The sequence below is a fragment of the Lutra lutra genome, chromosome 5 (genome assembly GCF_902655055.1).
Source record: "Lutra lutra chromosome 5, mLutLut1.2, whole genome shotgun sequence".
NCBI lineage: Eukaryota > Metazoa > Chordata > Mammalia > Carnivora > Mustelidae > Lutra > Lutra lutra.
The window spans coordinates 33011051-33030580 of record NC_062282.1 but is presented as its reverse complement, the minus strand read 5'-3'; the positions used below and the strand labels follow the sequence as shown (position 1 = coordinate 33030580).

General features: G+C 44.1%; 1 protein-coding gene across 4 annotated transcripts in view; it reads left to right on the top strand.

Moving 5' to 3' along the window:
* MROH2B (maestro heat like repeat family member 2B) overlaps positions 1 to 19249 on the top strand; it is a 65124-nt gene extending 45875 nt beyond the window's left edge. For 2 of the 4 annotated variants that reach the window (XM_047731656.1, XM_047731657.1), the window contains 14 exons: positions 1657 to 1754; positions 3672 to 3824; positions 6507 to 6664; positions 7179 to 7305; positions 7878 to 8065; positions 9523 to 9663; positions 10061 to 10175; positions 10827 to 10973; positions 11219 to 11401; positions 15545 to 15700; positions 16020 to 16154; positions 16989 to 17091; positions 18105 to 18170; positions 18613 to 19249. In XM_047731656.1, the coding sequence (XP_047587612.1) occupies positions 1657 to 1754; positions 3672 to 3824; positions 6507 to 6664; positions 7179 to 7305; positions 7878 to 8065; positions 9523 to 9663; positions 10061 to 10175; positions 10827 to 10973; positions 11219 to 11401; positions 15545 to 15700; positions 16020 to 16154; positions 16989 to 17091; positions 18105 to 18170; positions 18613 to 18719 (1877 nt within the window). In that variant the 3' untranslated portion in view covers positions 18720 to 19249. Of the gene's footprint in view, positions 1 to 1656; positions 1755 to 3671; positions 3825 to 6506; positions 6665 to 7178; positions 7306 to 7877; positions 8066 to 9522; positions 9664 to 10060; positions 10176 to 10826; positions 10974 to 11218; positions 11402 to 15544; positions 15701 to 16019; positions 16156 to 16988; positions 17092 to 18104; positions 18171 to 18612 lie in introns of those variants that run through there. The other 2 variants (XM_047731658.1, XR_007127736.1) reach the window with 2 other exon arrangements.
* The last annotated feature ends 281 nt before the right edge of the window (positions 19250 to 19530 follow it).

The window sequence follows — 19530 nt, the reverse complement described above, 5'->3', positions numbered from 1 at the left end:
GTAGGGCGCATGTGCATTTCTGTGCAGCCCAGGCACTGCCAGGAACACTGGTCTAGGCTTAGTGCCATTTCACACCTGTGTTCCACTCCTCTTTCTTTTAGGGATTCAGAAGATGCTTATTAACTTCTTTCCATGTGTCAACCACTTCTCTTATGCTGGAAGCACAGAGATATTACAATTGTAAAATTCACATAAGAAAAGTATATTAGGGGCACCAGGGTGGTTCAGTCGTAGAGCGTCTGCCTTCGGCTCAGGTCGTGATCCTGGGGTCCTGGGATCACAGTGGGCTCCCTGCTCAATGGGAAGCCTACTTCTGCCTCTCCCACTCCCTCTGCTTGTGTTCCCTCTCTCACTGTGTCTCTCTCTGTCAAATCAATAAAATCCTCTGAAAAAAAAAAAAGTTTAAAAAAAAAAGGAAAGAAAGGAAAGTATATTAACGCCAAAAGGTGGGATTTGGTTTAGGGGGTGGGAGTGGTTGGTTAGTTGGTTGAAAAGAAAAGAAAAGAAAAAAAAAAAACTATTCAGCAGGGTAAAAATGGGTATGAAAGTCCTTTGGGATATGGGAAGATAATTCATTAAGGATACATGCTTGCACCAAGCCAGAAAATAAAAAATGAGTAAGGCCATCCTAGTAAAAGAAGATATGTGTCAGGGAGGAACTTCAGAGGAAGAGAGGAATTTCAATTCTATTATTGCTCTACCTACTCTTCCTTTAGCATCCTTTATTTTCCTGAAACAAGCAAAATTTCCTAAAACATGCAAAATTCAGGTTCTCAAATATTCTTTGTTAATAAGAAATCCCATACTTCATTATTTATTTTAACTCTTTTCCTTGATGGATCAAATAGCATGGCAGAGGGTATGATTATTAAATACCTGCTGAATGCAAGTAACTAGTGTGACGCTAAATTAAATACCCATTTAAAACTCGGTTTTCAGATGAGTGAGCTGAGGGTAAGAAATTTACCAGCTGCAGAATGTAGTAGAACAAGGCTGTGAACCCAGGTCTGTCTGACTGCCAAGTCCATGTATGCTCTACTGGGCTGGGCTGCCTTCCATAGAAGGGTTCAGGTGTTAGTTTCCACGGTTACCCTCCATTCAAACAACAAAGAGAAAATTATTACTGTTTAGGTCTGAGTTTATAAATTGGTTTCTAAAATCAGTTACAACATTGCTGATGTTCTTGTTGCAATAGTTACCTCCCCACTTCCATTTTTCCAGAAGCGCTTACTGCTCAAGGGAACTCCAACAGAGACAGCAGTACAAGCAGAAGAGTGAGAGCCTAGGCTTTGGTGTCAGGCAGACTAGGCTTCAAATTCGGACTCTCCTATTTTTAGTCTCTGGATAGCTGTGGCCAAATGGCTTTATAGCTCTCAGCATCAGCTTTCTTGTCTGCAAAATCAGGAGCGTCTACCTCAGATAATGTTTATGAGTAATAAACGAGATCATGGTATGCAGAGGATTCAGCCCAGTACCAGCAAGCAGAAATTGCTCGATCCGTGTTTGCTCTTGTGCCCAGCCTTTCATCAGACAGGCTTTCGTGCATTGGTTAAAAGCATCCAGCAGCTAAATTAGGGTCATATCAAAGTAGAGCCAACCTCTTTAACCCTATGGGGTCTTTGAACTCGTGCATCTGTCTCCCCTTGTGGATTTCAGGCACCCACCCGGAGGTGGAAAGACTGCAGAGTCTGCAGGAAGGGCTGCAGTGTGATGACGGGCAGGTCCAGATCAAGATTTCTTCTAAAATAGCGAAGGTAATAGATACGAAGTACTGGCCAAGGGGTGGCAAGATTATTCTGGGTTGATTTCCAAATGAGTAGGCTGTGGACGCTCCACTACCAAGGAGAGCGAAGTCTAGCCATTGCTTGTCCCTGGGGTCATGTGCCCAGGCTACACCTGCTACGGATCATTTCATACTCTGAGGAAATCTATGAACCAAGCATCCGTTTTCAGGATGAAGGAGGCAGTGTGGTGGAGTGGAAGGTACAAAGAAAGGCTTTGGGGTCAATCAGATGATGCTGTGTGCACTTGCTTGAAGTCCATTCTCCTCATTTCAAAAAAAAAAAAAGTGCATAACCTACCTCTCAGAGTTGTTCTGAGGATTGGTCAATGAAGTCATTCATTTATTTAATCACCTATTCATTCACCTACTATGCCCTATACACCTACCATGTGCCAGACTTTGTTTTAGCCTCTAAGAATAGAAAAAGACAAAAGGCCTGCCCTCAGTCATTATGACTGTGTACTTACAGAGAGAAGTGAACTGTCGTGAAGACAGGGTGTCTCTTACTAATTTATAAAAGCCCCTTCTGAACCCATGGTGTTTCTGCAAGAAGGAACATGATCAGACTTGCATTTCCAAAGGGTCATCTGGCTATTATGTTCAGACTACAATACAGGTGCAGCCAGAGTGAAATTAATGAGGTCAGTTTAGAGGAAACTACAAGAATCCAGGTGTGAGATTAGGTGGCTTGGACTAAGGAGGCAGCAGCAGAGATGATAAGAAGGTGACCAGAATAAGGGAGAGAAGCCACTTGGGGTGGGGTGGGGGAGAACAGAATGCACACTATGTCAAATACCTAAGAAAGTGTCTGATGTGTTAGGTTCTCAAAAACATGAGCCCACCTCCATCCTTTCTTCCTAAACCATCATCCATCCCAATGTGAGGGGAAAACAACAAAAACAACACAACAAAACAAAAAAAACAGATAACCATTGAGTTTGGAGCCCAGGCAAGCATTTGGTGTTACATAGAACACATGTGGCAGTCTAGTCCCTTGATCTTGGAATCAAAATGACTCAGAAACCGGTTGAGATGTGAAAAGGGATTAATTTCCTTCCAAGAACTGTTCAACCAAATATCAGTCATTGGGCCACTTAATGCAGAGGGAAGTCAGTTGTGAATAGCAATGTTTTCATACCTACAAACTCATACTACAAACCATCTTGCTTAGTTAATGCCCCAGACAATGTCCCTGGAATTCATTCAAATGGCCAACTTTTCACCTGCCTGCCTTTTCATTAGCACGTACACACACACACACACACACACACACACACACTCATACTCACACACTGCTATCACTCCTTCTGTAAGTTTCTTATACTTAGAGACCAAAATTGCCAAGTTTTTATTTTCTGCACCTTTTGTTAACTAGTCTTAATTTTGAAACATGGAAAAGCAAAAGACAGAACTCATAATAATTCATACTTACATGGATATTGTGATCTGCCTAGTATTGAACATGGCACTTAGTACATGGTGATCTATTTTCCTAAATTCTCAAGGCTTAGCTATTCTGGTAGATGCAAGACATATCTCTGTGATATATGAAATTTATATCATATAAATTGGATTATAAACCACATACATTATTTTTCTCTTGTGGAGTACTCTATAACTTCGAAGTCTGGAGAAGAAATTACCTCAGTAGTCTTGGGATGCAATAAATATAAAATTATAAAAGGGCAACTCTAGAAAAAAAGTCTGCCTAGAGTTGCAGGGTAATGTCTGTTTGTTTTTGTATTTTCTGTAGGTTCTATGTCCTAGTCATGGGTCAGCTGTTTGGAAATTCCAGTGGTTTCTACCAATCTCCTAAAACAGTAGCAGCATGTTGAATTAGTATATGTAGAGGTGTTGATAACATGAATCTTTCTGGGTACGTTCTCAGATTGTCAGTAAACTCATCCCAGTTGAAGAAATCCTACTGTTCCTGGAGGAAACCCTGGATGGTCTGGAGAGCCTTAACTCCGCCTGTACCCAGGCTTGTGGCATATGGATGATTACGGTCCTGAAGGAGCAGGGAGCCGCTTTGGAAGAACAGGTGAACTGCCAGCCAGTTTGGCCACAGAACTGACCTCTAACACTTTTGAAATGCCATGCTGGTGGTCACTTCTCAATTTGTCCTCTGCTGGATAACGGGCAAGAGCACGCACAGCCTCGGAGTCCTCCGCAGAGACCCAAGTTGTGTACTAACAACCCGGCTCATGTTGAGTGCCTGCCCCAATCTGTTTCAATTGTCTCTCTAGTCTGTGACTTAAAAAAAGAAAAAAACTTGTCCAACTCTCCTCTCTGGCCAGAGACAGCCGCTCTGAACAAGGACATTTGGGTTCTGGAAAACTGGATTGTTAGATCTTAAGGAGGATGGTGACCGTGTGGATTCCCTTGGGGTTGACCACTAAGGGTCAGAAGAGTTCCTAATCCCACTGCCACTCTTCAAGCTGCTCTTCCACAGAACTTTAGGGTTGGTTTTCTGGTAAGGACAGCTGTCATTGGAGAGCTGACTGGGGGAAAGTCCTCAATACTTGCTCCCAACTGGAGAGTTAGGCAGTGTGAAGAAGACTTGAGTTCAGGAAGCTTGGTTAAAAGCTCCAAATGGAGATGCTCTATCCTCTCTCTTGAGGTCAGAAGCAGAATTCAAGTAATTGAAAGATTAATAAAAAGGAAGAGAATCTTTAACTCAATGAAATCATCTCAAGGGGAATAGTTGAAAGTTATGGTCCCATATCCCATGGTCGGTCACCTTAAAGAATTCTCTTAACATATGACCTTTAGAAATAATTTCTGTGTTAATTACTCTCCAATCAGTTTTTTCAAAAACATTTATTTTTTTAAAGATTTATTTATTTCAGAGAGAGAGCACACAAGTCAGGGGAGAGCAGAGGGAGAGAATCCCCAAGCAGATTCCCCTCTAGGCACAGAGCCCAATGTGGGGCTGGATCCCATGACCCTGAGATCATGACCTGAGCTGAAACCAGGAGTCGGACCCCCAACTGACTGAGCTACCCAGGCGCCCCCAGAAACATTTTTTTAGTGCATACTATGGCAGGCACTAGGCTAGGCATGAGAGAATCAAAGGCCTATAAATCTGGAATGCCATTGTATTTGAGTGTTCAGCACAAAAAGGGAAAAATAGGGACATAAATCCTCTCCTAACATCATTGAAATGGGACTCTGTGGTAATCATACTTGCCAGATATTTGTTTAAGGAATTATAATTCAGGGGAAATGTTATGTTTATCCTAAAAATGTCTATCCAAAATAAATAAGAGAAGTATCTGCTAGAAGCAAAGTTTCTTTAGCTGAGAGACTTGCTGTCCTCCACAGCTAAAATACAAATGCATAACATCATTTCCTACTGCCCGCAGATTAACATGCAAATTTGGAAGGGAGACTGTCAGCGTTCTCTAGGATCTGGCTTCATATTTTCTATCAAATTATCTTCTTTTATCACCCTCATTTTCTTTGCGTTTCAAACTGGACCATTCTCTTATTCCAGAAGTCTTTGCCATATTTGCTCAGTCCCACGCTCTCCTGTTATTTTGTTACCTAGATTTTTTTTTAAGAGCAGTTTTAGGTTCATAGCAAAATTGAGCAGATAGCCATATACCTCCTCTCCTCACACACATGCCTCCTCCCTCACTATCAACACCCCACAAATGTAGTCCATTTGTACTACATTACAAATGTAATTTGTAATTTGTAATACACTACAAATGTAGTCCATTTGTTACAATCAGTGAACCTACAGTGACACATCATTATCACCCCAAGTCCATAGTTTCCGTTAAGGTTCACTGTTGGCCTTGACAAACATATAATTGCATGTATCCAGCATTGCATTAACACACAGAATAGTTTCACTGCTCTAAAAATCTTCTATGCTTCATCTATTCTCATGCTTTTTTATTTTACATCTTCATCTGTATTCTTCTTCCTGATGAGAATGATTTTCCCCTACCATCTCCACCTTGCATTTTTTAAATTATTTTTTTATTTTTTATTAACATATAGTGTATTATTAGCCCCAGTCCACCTTGCCTTTCGAAATTGTTGTTTATCCTTCAAGACTCAGACCATATGTCCCTCCACAGTGACCTCAGTTACTTCTGGATTCCCCTATCAGTCCAGTGAACCTCCCGTAGATCACTGGCCATATGCTGCCTTGTGCGCAGACCTTCGGGTATATGGCTAACATTCTTTTTTTTTTTTTAAGATTATTTATTTATTTGACAGACAGAGATCACAAGTAGGCAGAGAGGCAGGCAGAGAGAGAAGGGAAGGAGGCTCCCTGCTGAGCAGAGAGCCCAATGTGGGGCTTGGTCCCAGGGCCCTGTGATCATGACCTGAGCCAAAGGCAGAGGCTTTAACCCACTGAGCCACCCAGGTGCCCCACTAACATTCTTTATTAGAAAACTGATTCCTCCTGAGAAAGGGCCACATCTTACTCATCTTTGGTAAATTCCCCATGATGCCTAGCACAATATTTGATCTAATGCAACCTTTCACTAAATATTTACTACATCAATTTAAGAATAAATACCCAATATAGCTACAAGCCCCCTGAGTAAGAGACAGGCCACGCATAGAAATAATGATTATTTTTACCTGGTTTATAATTCATCAACCACCCATGAATCATACACTGTCTACATGTGTCCTAAGCCGCTCATGTAGAGGAAAAAACAGCAACTTCCTGTTTGATTTGGATTTTTTTTTCTTTTAGCTGTTGGAGATCTTGATCATGATTTACCGTCACATGCCAGTCCTCAGGCAAAAGGAGGAAAGTTTCCAGTTCATGCTGGAAGCCGTCTCTCAGATCGCCAGCTTTCACATGGAGGCAGTCGTCACCAACCTTTTACAGAAACCACTGCCCTTTGACAGGTAGAGGCTAACTAACTGAGTTGCTCTGTTCTCCCGGGAAGGGCTAATCTGCATTGAGGAAGAATTTGTGGTTTAAGAGAAGGAAAGCAAAAACAAAGGTTGAGAACATCTCACCTAAATAATCATTTCAAAAATGGTGCTTGAATCACAAAGCACGTTTTTTCCAAGTGTTTTTCATATACATATCCTCATTAAATGATGAGTTTTGTTTTTTTTTAAATACACTATAGGAATAAATGAGTATTAGAAAATAAGTATTTCTCCTCTTTCTGGTCACCTAGAATACACCTAGCTGAGAGGTTTCTGCTTTAACAGATATCAACAAACCTCAGTCACACACGTCCAGAATGCTGGACTGTTAAAGAACACATCCTTCTTATCTCTAAGCATGTTAGCATCTCCATCTGTCCCTTGAAATTTTGATTAGTCATACTGTGGTTTTAGAGGGGAACAGATGAAAAAGCTCATATTCCAAAGAGTTGTTTCTTATCAGCTTCCTGCCTTACCACCCTAGGGACACAAAGACGTTGTGGAAGGCTCTGGCTGAGAACATAGCCTCCAGTAGTAAACTCTTGAGAGCCTTAACAGACAAACTTGAGAATGAATTAGAAGATGACATGGCCGGGACAGAAGCGATTTCAGTGAGTCGGACAACAACCCATCACACGCCTGGTATAGCGTTCCGCTCCATGGTCTGCCCCCACCTGGAGCTTAGTGATTGTAGCACTAATCATACTTCTTCCCCTCTCATACCCTGATTTTAAATCAATTCTATCTTAAAATTGGACAAGGATGGCCCTAATTTTGTCTGTGGCTGTCCCTTCTGGAACCAAATTTCTCATCATCCCGAAGAAAATCCATGTATCTTTATTTCCAAATTTGTCTTCAAGATATCCAAAAAGCACCCTTTAGAAAGACCTCAGGGTTGGAAAAGGTTTCGTTTAACCTGACTGTGGCCCCCTGGAATTTGGAGCTGACCAACATGGCAGTCCTGAGAGAGAAACATATTCTGAGTTGAGAAGTTTCCAGACAAATACATCCTCTCCTCTCTGGCTGTTTTTATTCTTGTTTCGCTCTTGCTTTGCTTTGTTTTTACAATGAGGTCAACCTGGAGAGCAATCCTCTGGGGAGAAAACAAACTTGAAGATCAGGCCAGGGAGATGTTCCGGGAGGAAAGGAGCCTGCTTGACCGTGGGGTCCTCTCTCCCCTCAGGTGGCCTGTGCTATGTATGAAGTGGTATCAACAGGCACCCCCATCACCAGCTTGTACCCGGAGCTGTTCACTCTTCTCCTGAAGCTGGTCAGCTGCACACTGGGCCAGACAATGCCCATTTCCACCGGGAGCCACAGGCGGCGGGTAATGCAGCAGGGAGAACGGCAGCAGACCGCAGACCCCTGCAGGTACGTGGCCAGGCCGGAGGGCCCTCCCCAGCTGCCTGGGTCCCAGACTAGACAAGGGGCTCTGGAAGTCAAGGCCTATATACCATCTGCTGTGGCCTCCACTACCCAGGAGGAAACAAGGCTCCATTGATCTTGAGCCCTCGTGCTCTTCTTCCCTGAGCAGGGCCCCCGTGTAGCTGCCCAGAACCATCCCAGAACAACGAATGGCAGCTCTATGCGCTTCCCTAGAGCTCTGTCTCCCTTGTTTTCTCTCATGGAGACCCTTTAAGGAAAGCCGGGATTCCATAATATCCAAGGCCACCAAGAGAAGGAGAAAAATAAAAATCGACACCACATTTTATCCAACTGAAGATGTCACCCATGGAAGGAAGCAAAATTATTTTGTGTATTATTGAAAAAGAAAGAATCCCAACCAAGCCACGAACCCATGCTTTCTTATACTTTCAAATGTTTGCTATATATTTATTCAAAGAGCTCTTTTAGAGTGATTAGGTATAGATTTTTATCCTCTATTGCAAGGCTCTGTTTCCCTGTCCTGTTGCATAACTTTTTATCCTGGTGTCAAATCAACCTGTTGAAAGACATTCCAAGCAGCATCGAGGCCCAGCACACATAGTTCCATTAATAGATGTCGCTTCACTACAGGGACAGTAAGATAAAGGACCGTGCTCCCATCCACGCCTGTACCGTGCCTATGCGGGTCCGGCTAACTCCAGCACGACCACCCTCCAGTCGCAACACACCATCCAGGGCAAGAGGCTGCCTAGTTCCAGCAGGCTGTTTTAGAATCCTCAAAAGAGAGGAGTTTGGGGAGGGTATGTGCTATGGTGAGTGCTGTGAAGTGTGTAAACCTGGCGATTCACAGACCTGTACCCCTGGGGATAAAAATACATTATATGTTTATAAAAATAATAATAATAATTTAATTAAATTTTTAAAAATTTAATTTATTTTTGGGGCGCCTGGGTGGCTCAGTGGGTTAAGCCGCTGCCTTCGGCTCAGGTCATGATCTCAGGGTCCTGGGATCGAGTCCCACATCGGGCTCTCTGCTCAGCAAGAAGCCTGCTTCCCTCTCTCTCTCTCTCTGCCTGCCTCTCCGTCAACTTGTGATCTCTCTCTGTCAAATAAATAAATAAAATCTTTAAAAAAATTTTTAATTTATTTTAATTTTTAAAAAAAAGAGAGAGAGAGAGAGAGAAGAGTTCGCCCTTTCCCCCTTGGGGCTTTCTTTTCTCATGAGAGATTAATGAGTTTCTGTGGCATTTTCCTTACTGATTCAGATCGTCTCCGTGTCCCAAATTCAAGTGTGAGATCGGGCAGTGGGTTTTCCCCCTTTCACAGTGTCCCTTCATCCAGGAGTGAGGGAGCCTTGTGGGTAACAGACAGAGCGAACTTAGGGACTCACAATTCCCTGCGAGGGGTTGGCTTACTTTTGTGGGGCCGACTATCTCCTTCAGGCTCTCGACGGTGACTCTGAAGTGTGTGCAAGCCCAAGCCATGAAAGAAGGTCTTGCCAAGGAATCTGATGAGGGGGACAACTTATGGACCCTCCTCAGCAGTCCCAGTACCCACCACGTGGGAGTGTGCGCACTGGCCAGGTAACGGGCGGGCCTTCTAGAACTGGACACGAAGGAGAACACTCAGAATTGAGTAAAAATGCAGTGGAGACAGCTTCACTGGGAGCAGAGGACTCACTAAGGATTTATAGTCCAGGAGGAAAAAAGAGGGAAGAAGAAGCAGAAGGAGGTGGGAAGAGATGGTGGGAGCAGCTCAGATCCCACCACTCCCCCCAAAATAAAGCGATGCAGCAACAGTGTTAGGAAAGCTGCACCTGAATCGGGCACTTGGATAAGCTATTTGCAATGTAAGCATTCGTGCTTTTTCATCAAACCTCCCTTTTTAGATCATTTATTTTCCTGAGAGAGAAATAGACCCAAATTTCCTCCATTGTTTAGAAAGAAAAAAGTGTTACAACTGGAGGCTTGTGTTTTCTAGGAGCATGGCACTGTGGCAGCGTGGGCTCATGCTGGACATCATAGAGCAACTGTTCTCATCCCTGACCTCCTCCTCGGAGAACTACCGCATCACCGGCACAGCTTTCTTCTCTGAGGCAAGAGAGAGTAGCCGCGCCCCTGCTCGTCAGGCCCTCTGGGTCCCCTTGGGGCAGTTCTCTCTGGGCCAAGAGTTCAGTGGGAGGGAGCTTGAACCACAGAGGAGGGCCCTTCAGGGAAGCTTTGGGGGTCGAGAGATCCAGCCACTGCCAGAAATATGGTACCCAAGCAGGGACTGAGAGAGAAAAAAAAAAAAAAAAAAAGAACCCGCCCGCAACCTCTTCCATCGCTCAAGTCTGCAGAAACCAACCCTCCCAGGACAGAGAAGCCTGGAGAATTAACTATACCAGGGACAAAACACAAAGTACTCAATAGGGATATTATCATCACCTCTTACCCTGGCACTAAAGTTGTCCCAGCCGACCCAGAGAAGGAACACTGTCGCTAACTCCCGTTTTCCCATTTTTCCATTAGATTAGAAAACCTCTTCTTAACTAGATATCGTGGTTCTTGTCACCACGTAGCCTTGACCCATGGGCTGCTCACATCTAGAGAGAAGTTTCTGCAGCACTTGCTGATTGACCGGGGGGCTCCCTCCTCCCCTCCATGAGTGGGTGGACCCCACGTTTTCATCGTAGTTGTGATGCACTTGGCACTGTTCTGGAGGGAGGCCACTCATTCCACTAAAGGGGTGAAGTGGTTGTTTTCAGCTCATGAAGGAGCCCATCCTTTGGAAGCACGGGAATCTACGGGAAGTGCTGATCCTCATGGACCAGAGCGCCTGGGACTCCAACGCCACGCTGAGGCAAATGGCCATCCGAGGGCTTGGTAACACAGCTTCTGGAGCCCCTCACAAGGTGAAAGGAGCATGGGGCTGGGGGACATTTAAGTAGAGTTGAAGATAATGATTAACTAACTCACTCCTCGTGGTTACCTAGAAATTCAGTAAAAATCTTAATATATTGTTACAGTGGTGTTTCTCGGGTGGAAAAACCCAGGACCCTAACCGAATTCTAATTTCCTTGCCGAGAGCCCCCTAACCTCATCCACCTACCTGCATGTAGAACGGTTTTCTAGATTAAGAGACCTTATTTCAAAATAGGTGAAGAAGCATAAGCAGATAATATTAGAATCTATCATCAGAGGCCTGTACCACTTGGCCCGCACCGAAGTCGTCTGTGAAAGCTTGAAGGCTCTAAAAAAGATCCTGGAGCTGCTCACAGACCGAGACGTGAGCTTCTACTTCAAAGAGATAGTGCTGCAAACGAGAACCTTCTTTGAAGACGTAAGTGAGCCTGTTCGGGAATCTTCCCTCCCCAGAAGTGAGCAAACAGAAAGGTTCAGGTAGTGCATGTAGCAGGCAATGTCGTGTCCCATCTGGATTCCTCGGCCTTCCCTTGGGTGTCCCATGCTGCCTTCCTGGGTCTGCCTCTGCCTGAGGGTCCTCTCTGGCTGGGGAATCATGATCCTTCTGAGCAGGGGGGAGCAGATGTGTTGGGGGAGAACCCTCAAGAAATAAGAAATGCGAGCTTGCAGATAAACTCCCCAGCTTCCTCCCCCAACAGAAAGATTGAGCCCCACTTGCCCATAAGGGAAATACACTCTTTAATATTCCCTTTTTGTAGCTTTCCCCTCTTCCCTTATTCCCACAGATTATGACAATACTCAACAGAGAGCAGGGCCAATATAAGGGCCTTGTCACCTCCAATGCTCTTCTCCATTTCCAAGATTCAAAGTTTCAAATGTTCCTGTGGTTCATTTAATCTGGGAGTCAGGATACACCACAGCCTGAGGGCCAAACCCTGCCCAGAGCATCTTTTCGTAAACTAAGTTTTATGCACACAGCCATGCTCCTTGGTGACGTGTTGTCTATGGCTGCTTTCACACTTCATCTTCAGAGTTGATCAGTTGTTACAGAAACTATATGGCCCCCAAAGTCTAAATTATTTACTGACTGGCCTTTTACAGAAAAAGCTTCTGTAAAAGCCCCAATCTAGTCAATAACCTAGAAATCAATTTCAAAAAAAAAAGATCCGTCAGTGACCCTCAACAAAGGAAAGTCATTTTCCTTCATGCCTTCCAGAAAACTAGATTTTATTATTTGTTTTTGGTTTACTCATTGTCATCAATGTAAAAATCTATTTCCCCTCCAACTTATCTATTTTTGTGACTGAAACCTGTTTCCTCGTGTTGTATTGTCAGAGGAGATGGAAAACTGCTGGTTTCCTCCTCTTCAACATTAAGGCTTGATTAAATTACCTTCCTACCTTCCAGTCTCCAGACTGAAAAGTCTTCATTTCCTCCATTATTCATCATAAACCTAATTTTTCAGCTCTTTAAATATTTCACAAGTCAGCCACTGTGTTGTGTCTCTAGATGTGGCCTGCACACTACTGAATACGACCTAAAGAAAAATTACCTCTCAGGTCTGATTTTTTCCCATTTATCCACTCCAATTTTTTTTTTAAAGATTTTATTTATTTATTTGACAGACAGAGATCACAAGTAGACAAAGAGGCAGGCAGAGAGAGAGGAGGAAGCACGCTCCCTGCCTAGCAGAGAGCCCGATGTGGGACTCGATCCCAGGACCCTGAGATCATGACCTGAGCCGAAGGCAGCGGCTTAACCCACTGAGCCACCCAGGCACCCTCCAATTTTTTTTTTTAATCTTGCCCTTTCTTCTTGACTCCTTGGCAATTTTTTTCTCCATGGAGGCCTCTAGATTTTAATCTGCAATATATGCCCACAGTCAATAATTCTGCAGGTGTGCATTTTTCAGTTTCCGTTATTTCATTCCTAAACTCATCGCAGCCTTTGAAAGCAGCTTTCTGCTGGTTTCCAGCTACTTTCTCAAAAGTATCAACATTCCTTTTAATTCTCATTTGGTCCTCAAAACTGCTTATGTGGCTCCCACTCAACATAGTATCTTCTGTAAAATAACAAAGATGTTCTTTTCTTCATTACACAGATGATTGATGGCAACAAAGGGCTGAAGTCACCCCCCACAGAGCCCCCCGCCCCGTCTGTTAGCTTCCTGGAGTTCTTGTGGATCCAGTGACGAGAGATCTTTTGGATCTGAGCCTTCAATAATCACCTACGAGTTTTGTGGTCAATATCATGTTTCTCAGTCTTATGCAGAAGACAAAAAAACTGAAGCCTTGCCAGGTTGTAGGTTAGAACTTTGTCATCCTCAGGAGGTATCAGTTTCATCGTATTTGTATCAAAGCGAAGTTTGGTAAAAACTTAGGACTTAGTAATGACATGCTGCTATTCATTCTCTGCTAATGCTCTCTTCCCACAAATAAATTTAACTATACTTTATGAAACTTTGCCCCAAGAGTTTTCTATAGATTAAGCATGCAATTCTGTAATTGCCAAGTTTCTCCCCTCCTCCTTTTCTTTCAATATTTAAGCACTTTCTTGGAATTCTCAAACATGGTGACACTTCAATAAAATGGTAGAACAGAAAATATGGCTGCCACCCCACGTGCCAGGCCCACTTCCATCCTGTCTCTGCACTGACCCCGAAGTCATCTTCCTGTGTGTGACTCCATTTTCTCAACTCGAAACAAGGACACGAAACTCGAGTATCACCACCAGAACACACAACCGGTTCGCTGCTTCTTTTCTGCTTTTTCCTATTATTCCTTGACCTATCGTTAGGTCCTATCATTTGATTTCAAAAAATTTAAAAGAGTTTGAAAAAAAGTAAATAGCTTTCTACCTTTTTGGTGTTTTATAATTGGTTTGTCTTCTTTTTCTAAAAAGAGACCTTTAGGGGCGCCTGGGTGGGCTCAGTCAGTTAAACATCTGCCTTCAGCCTCAAGTCATGATTCCCGGGTCCTGGGATCAAGCTCTGTATCGGGCTCCCTTACTCAGTAAAGAGCCTGCTTCTCTCTCTCTCTCTCTCTCTATCTGCTAAATAAATAATCATTTTTTTAAATAAAATAAAATAAAATAAAAAGAGGCATTTCAAGGCACCTGGCTGGCTTAGTCAGTAGAGCATGCAACTCTTTGGATGTGGAGATTCCTTAAAAATAAAATCTTTTCTAAATAAATAAATAAATGGGGTGCCTGGGTGGCTCAGTTGGTTAATCATCCAGCTCTTGGTTTCGGCTCAGGTCATGATCTCAGGGTCGTTGAGACTGAACTCTGAATGTGGCTTCATGCTCAACAGGAAGTCTGCTTGAGATTCACTCCATTTCTCTCTCCCTTCTGCTCTGCCCCTACCTTGCTCTCGAACATTCATGCTCTCTCTCACAGATAAATAAATAAATAGTCTTTTAAAATAAATAAATGGACCTTTTAAAAATATATCCTGACCTCATTCCTAGTACATTTAAACATTTCTACTTCCGTTGCTTCCATTATATAAGGCCATGTCTTGTGTATCATTTAACTTTTCTGGCTTTATCCCAACCTGCCGTCTTTATTTTTTTCTGGCAAATCTTTAACTTCCTTCTTTATGACATTTCTGTTTGTGTGCCCATTTCTGACACATTCTACCTTGTCATCAAAATCAATATGACTCTCTTTTTTCTTTTCCTCATATTCCTGGGGATGCTTTTCATTGCCCCTTTTTTGTTGCTAATCCAAGATAATATTCTGCTACTCTGGATGACTTCTCTCTTCATCCCTCAGCCTTTACATGGGAATTTTAAACTAGTTTGCTAGACCTAAAAGCAAAAAAAAAAAAGAAAGAAAGAAAACCCCCCAGCAAACCCATCAGTGTTTGTTAGAACTCTGAATGGTATCAGCAAAGTGTCTGGGATAACAGGCGGCCATCTTTCTCCCCCACCTCACCCTTTGGTTCTTAAAAATCACCCCTACCATCCTGGACAACAAGCAAGAAAGTTCCAGAATCTCACATAGGCCAGCATCGGGATAGGCACTTGTTTGTTCATTCTCTGTGTCTGAGAACCAGAGCCCAAATTTCTGAGCTGCCTTTAACCCCATTGAAAAGTATTTGGGAACTTAGACAAGAGCCCTGGGCCTTGGGCAATTTAGATTAGAAGCCACGAATCCTAGGTCAGTGATAGGTCAGTGATGCCTTCATGCTAATTTGCATAAAATACACAATAGCAGGAACCCTCCCCGACCTCTTGCTGCCAGTACTCCCTGTTTACCCTTCCTCTGATCTGTTTCCCTAGTAGCTACTCGAGGACAGGACCCAAGTCTCCCGCTCTAGAGCATCACTTAAACCCAGACCCGTGACCATTTAAACTCACAGTGGGAGCGCACAGCGGCTAGGAATGGAGGAACATTCTTGGCGCACAAAGAGGTTGTGACAAGAGCATACCAGCGCCTTCGTCGCAGTCTCCCTTTGCTGACGTGGGACAGGGCAGGTTGGGTGATGGGTGTGAGGGGGGACTCTCTGGGAATGGCCTGTGAGGGGGGACTCACCCACGACATGCCTCTGTCACCACAGGAGCAGGATGATGTGAGACTGACTGCCATCTTCTTATTTGAGAATCTGGCATCCCTAACAGGAAGAAGGTGGAAGATATTTTTTGCAGAAGAAATAAAAAAGAGCATGATTTCATTCCTTCTCCACCTCTGGGATCCCAATCCCAAGATCGGAGCTGTAAGTGGCCTCTGCACAGACAGCTTTACCTCCTCCTCCCCCCATAGCCAACAAGTGCCAGTAAGTCTGGTCTAGCTGTTCCGGAAGCCAGATCTGAGGCCACCTCTCTCAACCGAACCTGAAAACTGCTTCTTCCACCCTAGGTTCTTTCTTGCCTGCTCTCTCTGTCAGAGATTGAAACTGGGAAGGTGTCAGCCTTGACTTTAAACCCCAAGCATCACTGGTGCCCACTGCCCCCTCCCACCACTAGGCGGCATCCTTCCCTTCCCGTAGAGGATCCAGCCTTACAGACGGTGACTTGGAACGCCCTGTTTCTTAGGCTTGCCGTGATGTCCTGATCATCTGCATCCCTTTCCTGGGCCTTCAGGAACTCTATGGGGTGTTAGATCATCTCCTTGATGGTCAGGATCTACCAAGGGCCAGGGATTTCTACAGGCAATTCTGCGTGAAACTGGTGAGTTGTTGTAAATGCTGCCTGCAAACGCACAGCCCAGAATCCGGGCAAATCCCAAAAAGGCAAACAACACAGCAAGGGGTCTGTGGCCACAGTCAGAGCTGGTTTGGAAGGATCCCAACAATTCTTGGTGTCCTGTCCCACTACCCTCCTCTCTTTCCCAAGTCCTGACTAGGATCTGTTCTCTGAGATTCCTGAAATACACCTGTTAATTAGTCCCACAAGGCCCAGTTCTGTTCTGTTCTTTTCTCTTTCTTCTTTTCTTTCTTTTTTTTTTTTTTTTAAGATTTTATTTATTTATTTGACAGAGAGAAATCACAAGTAAGCAGAGAGGCAGGCAGAGAGAGAGGAGGAAGCAGGCTCCCTGCTGAGCAGAAAGCCCGATGTGGGGCTCGAACCCAGGACCTGGGATCATGACCTGAGCCGAAGGCAGCGGCTTAACCCACTGAGCCACCCAGGCGCCCCTCTTCTTTTCTTTTTAAGATTGATATTTATTTGAGAGAGAGAGAGCACAGAAGGGAGGGAAAGAGGAAGGGGGAGAAAGAACCTTGGACCCAGTGCTGAGTGCAGAACCTGACACGGGGCTTGATCCCTCGACCCTGATATCAGGACCTGAGCTGAAACCAAGAGTCAGTCGTTTAACCGACCGCACCCCCCAGGCGCCCCTCAGTGCTTTTCTGATAACCATAACCATAAGACATCTTCCAGTAGAATAATTAATGGCTATGTGAGTGTTCATAGCCTTTTAGTTTCCTTTTGTAGGACCTACCAGATGCCAAATTTCATGATGAGTCACTTCCCAGCTGTTCTCTTTGTAATATATATCTCTTTTAGGCAAAGAAAAACCAGGAAATCCTGTGGATCCTCCACACACACTCATTTACCTTCTTCAGCAGCAACTGGGAGATGATCCGGAGCACTGCTGTCAAACTCACAGGTGAGGGCACATCCACTCTCCCTACTCAGGTGAGTCTGCTCCTTCCCATCTAGTCTTGCTTCAACGGGAAACTATTCCACCATGAACACGGGCATGACTGGGATGACAACAACCAAAAAAATGCAAGAAAGGAATTTGTCTTGTGTCTTGGAATATCCTCCCACAAAGGAACCTGTGCAAATGAAAACTTGTAGCATCTTCTGACTTCCCATTCCTCCTCTCCTCCCATTAGCCACTCCCTCTTCATGGGCCCTCCGTGCCTCTTCTGGTTCCAAGTCATCAATCCTTCTTATACCCAAGTCTTTACCCCAAGCCTGCTGCCATGCCTGAATGCTTCCTTTGCATCATCCCTTAACATAAGCCATAGTAAACCTTCTAGGCTCAGTTGAAGCCAAGATCTTTAGTAGCTACATGACACAAGTGGAAAATGTGTTGGTGAGGAGACCAGGAGATCTTGGCTCCGCTATATGATTCTGGACAATTCACTTAACCTCTCTGTGTTGTCTCTTTGTCTGATCTATGAAATAAAAGAGGAACGTAAGTGAATCCCTGAGGATCCTTCTATTATGAAATTCTAATTTTTATCATGACGCCTATCCCAACTTATCCAGTCTACCTTGAACAGACCTACTCTTTTGGCCACCTTTAAGACTGAGTTAAAACCTAAGGATTTTTTATTGGATCATATGACTGATCCCTCCAGCTATACTTTCTGAAGTAAATGATCTGAAGACAATGATCCTATCTTGCTCACGTTTGAAACCCAGACTACAACTGGCATCCCCTGGGAGGACACTGAGTGACCTTTCCCAAGTACACATTGGTGAGGGACCACTTTCAGACATGGCACTCAAGGCCCAGGAGATATCACCCTGGCATTGTTCTGGGGTCACAAAAAGACTCACCAGCCAGACCACTTAACTTCTGACCAGGTGCAGAGTCTGACCGGACACGCTTTTCATGGCCTCTTCCTCTATAATGAAATTAGTATTTTTTTCCCCTGTTGATTTTAGATGCCATTGTTCTCAATTTGACCAACCAATATGTGCAGTTATTAGACAAAGAACAACTGACCACACGTGAGTACCAACCCTAGTTTCTGATCAGCATGTTGTTAAAGACATATCTTTGAGAAAGAAAAGCTAATGCTGCACCAAGTTCCCTGTTAGCCCAGAAACTGAAAATCCTAGTACCTCATGACTGTCTCTGATGTTCCCTAGATCCTGGAATTTCTCACGAGAATAAAGCAACCCCCAAGCCCAGCCCTTTGCAGGCATCATTCCCAAAAGACTATTGTTTTCTGATTGCCTGTAAACCTACTGATTACTAGGTCAAGATCTTCTCTCCTGCTCTCTGTTAAAATAGATTCCCAACTTGCAGAGTTAAGCCCTACCCATTGGGATAGAACATAAGCCTGGGGGCCCCAGCTCCACATAGAGCTTGACGTGGAGCCTCACGCCGTGACATAGCTTGAGCCTCGCCTTTCTTCGTTCACTGAACTCCGCATTCGTCCTGTTTCAGGGCTCCAAGCTCTTCGGCAAGACCCCTGCATCAGTGTCCAGAGAGCAGCTGAAGCTGCCTTGCAGACCCTCCTGAGAAGGTGTAAAGAGCTAGGCATCCTTCTGTAAACCATCAAGAAATAAACAGCTAGGCTTTTTCTACAACTGACTCCTGTCTTCATCCTTACAACCTACAAACTGGCAGCATCTTGAGGAAAGAGATGGTGCCTAGCCTGGGGAGCTTGAAGTGATGGTATATTCCTTACCCTCCAGGGTCTCCCTGCCGACTTCCATTAGTAAAACGTAAATCCCACAAATTCACTAGAGCAATAACCTGTGATTCGTGTGGTGCGGACAACACAGCTTTGTGAAGGTTACCCCTCTATCTTGGGAAGCTTATGTCCAGGCAGATCTCAAAAAATGACAGAAGCTGAAACAATTCTGCCATTAAGGAGCGGGCCACCGTTATTTCCACACAGAGCCCTGTCCTTTATTATCTCTGCAGCCTTGAATTACTGCCCACACTCTTCACTTTCTAAAAAGCAGTCTTATGATAAACTTTAACCTGTGTGTTCTTTCTCGGGCTGTAATTTCTGTGTCGAGACTATGTCAGGTGTTTTTCTACAAAAAACCCACTCCTACATTGTATTAAATCTCATAGTTTCCTTTCTATTGTTATTCCAGAACATTCCTTCCTCTGAATGGCAGGTGTGCATGGGTGTGTTGGGGAGGGGGGAGTGTGTGTGTGTGTGTGTGTGTGTGTGTGTGTGTGAGAGAGAGAGAGAACATGGATGTGTTAACCTTCCTTACAACATTTGAATCATAACTCCCCACTCTTTTTCCCAATGCCTACATGAAAGTTCACATACATGAAATTATATACATAACAAGAAGCTTCCAACACAGAGGCTGGCCCTTGTTGAATACCACCACCATCACC